This window comes from Poecilia latipinna, unplaced genomic scaffold (genome assembly GCF_001443285.1).
Source record: "Poecilia latipinna isolate Pla-1442-1.1 unplaced genomic scaffold, P_latipinna-1.0 Scaffold1606, whole genome shotgun sequence".
Classification (NCBI taxonomy): Eukaryota; Metazoa; Chordata; class Actinopteri; order Cyprinodontiformes; family Poeciliidae; genus Poecilia; species Poecilia latipinna.
In genome coordinates, this window is record NW_015114222.1 from 1,611 (window position 1) to 9,631 (window position 8,021).

At 41.9% G+C, this 8,021-nt stretch overlaps 1 protein-coding gene across 1 annotated transcript; it reads right to left on the reverse strand.

The window, feature by feature from the left end:
• Positions 1-1,227: 1,227 nt before the first annotated feature.
• LOC106963957 (SH3 and multiple ankyrin repeat domains protein 1-like) lies at positions 1,228-7,616 on the reverse strand. The gene is made up of 3 exons (XM_015059154.1): positions 7,418-7,616; positions 4,578-4,649; positions 1,228-1,472 (listed from the first exon to the last, which is right to left on the reverse strand). The coding sequence occupies exons 1-3, from the start codon at positions 7,613-7,615 to the stop codon at positions 1,239-1,241; spliced, it is 504 nt and encodes a 167-aa protein (XP_014914640.1). The 5' UTR covers position 7,616; the 3' UTR covers positions 1,228-1,238.
• Between the last annotated feature and the right edge of the window lie 405 nt (positions 7,617-8,021).

Sequence of the window (8,021 nt, forward strand, 5' to 3'; positions counted from 1 at the left end):
CCGCAGCACAGACACTCCTGACACGTTCATTAAATAATGATAAATAAACATCATTATGAGCCTGGAGCTGCAGTCAAGTCAACAGCTCTTAAGGCAACAAACGGCGGCAGCGAGTTTCTGGCTGCCTGAGGCCAACAAGACGAAGGTGGAAACGTTTGAACATGTCTGGTTTGATCCGCCGCTCAGGAAACTGATCCAGACAAAAACTGGATTTATTCTCCTCAACTCAAAGGTAAAGCAGCAGAACCGCCTCCAGATGTTCTGTCCAGTCCTGAAGCTCCTCCAGATCCTGGATGGATTTTACTCGACGTTCCTCTACAGGCTGCAGTTACCACTGTTCATCTTTCCCTTCCACACTTTTTCCTTCCACTCAACTTCCTTTGAAAGAGCTTTGGTGCAACTTCATGAGTTTTCAAGATTTCATTTTCTCACAATAATCAAATTTTCTGAGATATTGACTTTTGGGTTTTCATAAAGACAGAATGTTCCTGCAGCCGATGTTTCGTTACGATCAGCACCATAAAAAAACAAACTGGGCGACAGCGAATCCATCAACTAGAACCAAAGGTCCACCAGATGAACTCTGTAACCTGCTTTGGTCGGTGCCTTCATGGGATCGCTGTGTTTACATCTACAGAACCGAACCAGGAGGAAACCAGGCCAACCTCAAACTAACTTCACATGAGACAAATCGGTGATTTCTCCTGAACATCAGTTTGGTTTCAGACTCTGTCCCGTCTGAGTGTCACAACTTTAGAGCTGCTGACTTTCACAAAGCTGAACTCGTTTCCAGAATCAGTCAGAAGTTCTGATTCCCATCATGGATCCAGTTTGTGGACAGAACATTACGGAGCAATGTTAAAACTAATAACAAGCCGGTTCTGGTCCAGATACTTCAGCTGCCTTACAGGCCTGGACCGTTTTATCTCAGATCTCTGCAGAGACAGAAATCTGACGTCACGATGAAAAATGCTGAACTTCTCATTCATTTACAACATTTAGTGGCACAAACATTTGTGTCTCTGCTTCTGAAATGGGAGATCAGTTCACAGTTCAGTAGAATCACTAACAGTCGTGTCGAACGTTTCAGCTCATCGTCTCACATTCTGACATCAGGCAGATGAAGCTGTGGAAACAGACGGGAGCCGCTCTGACCCTGCAAAGTGGGTTTGAGAAACTAAATGTGCTTAAGTGAAACATGACATTTTAAAAGAAATCATGTTTTTGATCAAACGTTTCTAGGATGAGGAGGTTTTTCTGGGTCTGGGTTTCCCTCCAGAACCAGAACCATTTATTACCCTCTGATAAGCAGAAGGTTTTCCACCAGTGTTTCTTTCTGTTTGTGTCCAGCCTGCAGCCTCACCTCCAGTTTCCCCGTCGTGGTAGTTTGGGTCGAGGCCTCGCTCCAACAGCTTCCCCACTTTGTCCACCTGGTTCTGCTGAATCAAGTCCATGAACCTCCTCAGGTTGGCCTGCACACACAGAGGACAAACGGGTCATCAAACCAGAACGCTGAGACAAAAGGATCCATCCGGGGACTTTCACAGAGACTGAAATACAATTAGAGATACGGGGAAAGGTCAGAGAAGGTCAAACATAAAAGTATAAAATGGAACCGAGTTGAATGTGCAGATAAGGGACAGACAGGAGGGAGGACATCAGGACAGGACGGAGCGGATCCTTTCTGCTCGGCTCGGTTCTGTCTGCTTTCTTTTCAGGCCGTTAGATAAAAATAGATAAGAGAGCAGCTCCCAGAAGGACGGGAGAGAACGAGCAGGAAGAATGAGAGAGCAGAAACAAAAGCTGCAGCAGCAACAAGCTGGACCAGCAGCTACAGTCACTCTGATATTTACTGACTGGAAACTGAATGAATCTCTGGAATCCACCACAAAAACATTTGATTAAAAAGTTCCTTTGTTCTCCAAGGAGATTTTATCGTCATGATTTCTAGAGCAATTTGATTTTGTTGCGTCTGAAATTAAAGACAAAAATGTTACAAGTTCTGCTGTGCCGTCCATCAGCAACAGGAATGTTTTATTTATTGTTCAGTATCGATGTTCTGAGACAGATAATCTGTGAAAACATTGATCTCCACCTCCCAAGTCAGAGCCAGGAGGCGGGGCTGAGCGCTGTCCATCACTCCTGTGAACACGCTGCTCGTGGTGGAGAAACAACTTACTACTACAGGAAAACTGTTGCTAACTAGCCTTAGCATTTATTGATAAAGCATTGCAGAGAGCAAAGCGGAGGGTGAGCAGCGTGTACTTGAGGTTGATTGACAGCAATAAGACCCTCCTCCTGGCTCTGATTGGCTGTTTCTGACCAAACTGTGTGTTTCTGCAGTGAGCACTGGGAGAAGGAACAGGAGCGTTGAAAACATGTTTTTATAAAAGTTTCATATCCACCTATTTTTATTAAACACCTATTTTTATTTACTTCCTGAGACGCAGCACTGCTGGCGCTACTTAGAGCTAACATGTTTAGATGTTGACTGGATGTTGCAGCTGGCTGACAGAGATCTGAGTAAATACTGATTATTTTATTATCAGCTGCACTGAAAGCAGAGAATCATCCGAAGTGACTCGGTTTCTGTCAGACTGACGGCTGCAGTGACTCACCAGCGGTTCAATATCTGGAAATGTCAAAGGATCATGTTGGCGGCACTGCGTGTGCCCCGTGTTTTATTTAATGTCCCCGTCCAGCCTGTCCCTGAGCGTCTCTGCAGGCCTGATGAATCAGGATGAGGAGGAAAGTGTCGTCTCCTCCCTGCCTGTCCTGAACAGGGAGCCAGTTTGGACATTGATCTTCTCTTTCTACCACACAGCAAAGCAACAGGATCAACTCCTGGAACGATGAGCTAAAATATCTCCTTTTAGAACCAGAAATATCCCAGAGAAACACTTCTTCACATTAATAACATTTTGGAAACTTGACTGTATGTATTTATGTCCCTGTTCCATATTTATGAGCATCTCCCTCCTCTTGCCTTTCTTATTTTCCTCTGGTTGTGTTCCTTCCCGTCTCTCTTCCCTGCAGTCGGATGTGAAATTAGAGCTGCTGTCAGACGGTTTTACCAGGTCCAGTAGGAGAGAGCTGCCACAGACATTTATGCTTTGGCTGCACAACAAGATTACAGTGGCTGCAGGACAGCAGCCCAGAGCTGGAAGCAGACAAGCAGGAGGCTGAAAACTCATTTCAATTCATATAGGAGGGATGGAGGCAGGAAGAGGAGTCTGCTGTTCATCTGCCAGGAAAAGGAGCATTTTTCCAAATAATTATAAAAAAAGAGGACAGGAGAGATGGATAAGAACTGTTCTCCTCATTTCATTCGAATGACCAGAAACGAACCCAAACAGTCTGACTCCAACCAAACAGGGAAGATTTTACACAGAAACTGTAATCTGTGATTCTTTATGTCTTATTCTGGCAGCGCATTCGGTGTGAAACAGATTTGTCTCAGATTGCACTTCCCAGAGTGTGTCAGACTGAAGTGGGAGGAAGTGGGAGATCTTTCTCTTTATGTCTTTTCACCAGCAGGGGGCAGCAGAGCCACAGAGGGCCGAACAGACGAAGCTTCAGCTCGTATTTATCTGACAGATTCTTCATGTTGGTAATGACTCAGTTTGTTAAGGAGTTCCACAGGCCTCAGTGTTCGGTCTTATTGTCTTTAATCCAGGAATATGTAAAATACTGAATGGTATGAAGTCAATATCTGTTATGCTGATGATGACCAGATTTTTCACTAAGCCTGACTAATCAAATCGGATGGATCAATAACTGATTCCAGTACGACTGGATCCTTCAGAAACACATTAGCCGTCCCTCTATTGACTGTTTAATTGCATAATTCCACATTTTGAAATTAAATTTGCTGAATGGAAAAACGCCAGTTATGAAAAAACTCATTTTTTTGTATAAAGTGTTGGCACTATGATGTGGTTTCTTTGGTTTATTTCGCAAAACTTTAATGGAAACCTTTTTTTTTTGCCTCACATGAGTCACATGATCATCATCCAGATGTTCCTGCTGGCCCAACCCAGCAGGAACAAACATGGCCGACGATGGAGAAGCAATGGTGATAGTTTGTGTTTAACAGAATAAAACAATATATATTCCATCTGCTTTGACTTACAGGCTTGACTCATCAATAATGTGTATGAACTTTAAAAGCTGGATGGATCTTCTGACAGTAGAACGGGAGGCAGACATTTCGGGTCCCGTCCAGCTCACAGTTGTTTCTGATATAAATGTGTAATTTGGTATGATACTAATCTTTTTATCATTCAGAACACTTTGATTTGTTTTTCTCAGAACAAACCATAATGCGCATAGCAACCTAACTTAGCAACAGCTAATTTAATTGCAGGGTGTAAAAATTAAAAGATAATTTGCAGTAAGTGAAAAAGATGCCTGCCGCTTTGTTTTCCCTCCAAAACGAAGTGGCAGTAAACATCTCTGTCTGGGGCAACATTAATTACTTTATTTACCTCTCAACCTTCAGCTCTCATGATGGCAGCAAACTTTAAAAACACGACTTTTACAGAAACACAGTGAGGGGCTCTAATGGCCACCCTTACCTTTGTATGAAGTTTGGCGATCTGCTTCTCGTCGATGTTGGGCTGCCTGTAGACTCTGCTCTTGTAGCGAAACTGTTGGAGGAAAAAATGATTAAACATCTTCAGCTGGCCTGTGTTCATGGTCACTAATCAGAAGTGGAAATTGCCCATCTGTAGAAATCAGCATCACTCCACTGACTGACATGAGAAAACATGCAAAACGACGACGTCTCTAAAATATAAAGACCGTTTCTAATCAACCCCGGCCTCAAAATCTAATATGTCTGCTCCGAGTTTGAATCATTTTGGGTAAGTCCAGTGATTTTTACCTTCCTGTTCAGAGTCCAGTAATCTCTCCCGTTCCTCCAGTGAAGAGCTCAGGTGGATTTCCATCAATCTAAACTGGTTCTACAGATTCTCTGCTCATTAGTCGCCTTAAGTTGAGCCAAGTTCTCTGATCCACCAGCGGCTTCACTGAAAAACACCTCATGGATTTAAAGGTTCTTCTTCTTACCATCAAGTCTCCCCCTTTGGGGGATCATGGGTTCTGACCCAATGTGGTTCTGGGTCAAATCCAACTTCAGAGGTAAACTGATTCATGGTTTCATCATTTTGACTCCTGAGTGATTTGTCTGGAACATGAACCTCTCGTATCCAAACATCATGAATGTGGGACTAAGCTAACAACCCAACCATTAAGCTAGCATAATGAATAAAAACAGCAGGTGGCGCTACATCGCCACCTGCTGATTTAAAGTGGAACTGCACATCCATCAGTGTCAGTTGACTGAACGCCGTACAGAGCAGCTCTGCCTGTTTGCGTTTCAAGATTCGTAGATTTTCAAACCATATGTAAAATATTTGAAATAAGATGCAGCTTGGCTGCTACATGACAAACTATTGGCTGGCATTTGTAAAGCAGTCAGTCCATATGTTTCCTTGGAGATGATTGACTGTAGAGAAAAACCATGGATGTAAAGGAGGAGCTCAGACGGTTTCCACTCGGTGTAATAATGCATATTAAAATATATTTGGTGTTTAAAGTATTAGTATTAGTTATGAGCGTTTTAACAGGAGATTTCAAGTGTTTGCAGAATTAAGCTACTCTGGAGCGGCTGTGGTTCCTAATCTCTGTGAGTGCCGGGTTCTGGAAACGTTTTGTATTCAAACTGATTCCTCATTTGGGAAAAGGAGAGACAAATGTTTGTGCTGCTGCATATCTGCTGCCGTTCCTGTAAATAAATGAGAAACGTTGCTCTTTGCATGACTGATGGGTGATTTCTCCTCTGCAGAGATCTTTCATGAAACAGTCAGGAACTAAAAGGAACCTAGTTTGGGATTAGCAACCTGGTTTTGGGAACAGAGATTATCGGTTTGGGGCTGAAATGATCTCACCTTGCATGAGCCTTAGAAATTAACTTTCAGATTGTACACTGTACATTTTGAATATAAGCACAAAAATAATTTCAAAAACTTCAAGTGTTATGATAAATTTCCAGAAATCTCAGCAGTCCTCCCTTCAACATGCAAAGCAATAAGATTCTGTCCTGGTAGAATAAAAATAAACTGACTTGAATTTGGGTTCAGACGTCAGCACTACTCAGATAAAGGATGTTAGATTAGGATCATATTAAATGTCAAATCTGCCTCATGAATATTACAGATGTAACGGGGGGTAATAATCAAATAAAAGATTTCTCTGCTGCTGAGGGAGTCTGAAGCTCAAACCTTCTCTGTCTTGATTAAAAGTAAAGAGCTAACGGACTCCAGCCGCTCTGAGGTAAAGCAGACCTGAACTGAGGATGACGCCGTCTGAATGCCATCTGCTAAAGTTTCAGAGAAAGCTGCTGCCAGTGAACCTGCTGTGTGTCGATAATCTGGATCAGCGCAGCCAGAGGATGTGATAAGATGTGAGCGCTGAGCTGGGAAACGCTCCACGCTGCCACATTTTCACTCATTCATCCCAACAAGATACACAAACACTTTGTTACTTCATAAGGAACAAAACTCTGAGGAGTTCCTGAAAATTAGGACTTTCATTTTATCGATTTATGAAAGAAAACGTATAACATTACCAGATGAGAGATGAATGTCAAACTGCAGATCTACTGCTGCCCTTTATCCCTACATCTTCTCTCCATCTCTTCTAATCTACATAATAATCTAATATGTTGTTACTATGGAGAGCCATTTCAGCCAAAATTAAATAAAGAAATAAATGGGTAAAATAAATAAAAAAAATTAGTAAAATAAATCAATAAATGAAAAAATGAGTGAAATAAATACAAAATGAGTTAAATAATAACCTTTAAGTGATTCAGAGCAAGTATAAATACTGCATCTTTTAATGTAAGAATAACTTTTTTATTCTATTTTTTTGCTCCGTCAAACAGAAGAAGACAAAACTAAAGAAGTTATGGAAAATGAATTAACTTTTTTGATTAAAAAGTTAATTAGTTCACTTATTAACTTTCATGACCTCTGCTGACCAATCAGTGTTTTAGTACATTTTTTACTCAGAGAGAATCTGATTGGTGTAGGAGACACTTTTTAACAAACAGGAGATGAAAGGTGGTCGACCTGCAGAGGATATGAAATATGATGATTATTTCTGCTTTAATCTGAGACATCAGAGCCAAAGAGGCGATGAAACGCAGCAAACTGCCACAAAAGGCCTTCATCTGCATTTCTCTGGACTATTATATTTGTTTCAGTTGTTTAAGTTAGAAATTATCAGCAAATTACTTTGAAATACCTCAAAGACACTTTACCAACCAAACTCCTCATCAACCCAAGAGTCTGTAAAATAACCGGTTAACAGATTCCACCGACATCAAAGCTCTGATTGGACGAACGCTGACCTCCAGGCAGGGGACGCCCTTGCTGATTGGCTGTGGGTATTCTCGGAGGAGGCGCTCTTCGTCCAGGAACTTGCCGTCCCTCCCGTTGCTCGCCGGCTGGAAGAGGCCGTAGTTCAGGACGTCCTTCAGGGTCTGATTGAGCGTACACAGGATCCGCTGCTTGGCGATCCAGACCGTCGCGTCCGGGTTGAACCGCATGCATTTCTGACAGCGAGCCGAGGGAGAAAGCACAACAAAGAACATCAATAATTCAATATTAATTATTCAGCTAAAATAAACAGGGATGAAAAACGGAAAAAACCTGTAAGGGAGCAAAGACTTTTCCACAAAACTCTGTATCCACAGAACAAAAATACAAAACCATACCAAGTATTTGTGTCTAGTTTCTACTGCAAATATCTTAGTTCACTTCAACTGAGACAAAACTATCCATCAGGTTTCTTTTCAGGAGGATAACTGAGCTTCTTTTAAGTCAATAATTCCTTAATATTGATGAAAAAAATAGTTCCACAGATTATTTTACTTATAACTAGAGGTGTGCCGATCGATCGGTCACCGATCATAATCGGGCCGATTTCCGTGAAAAGTGCATGATGGGTGATCG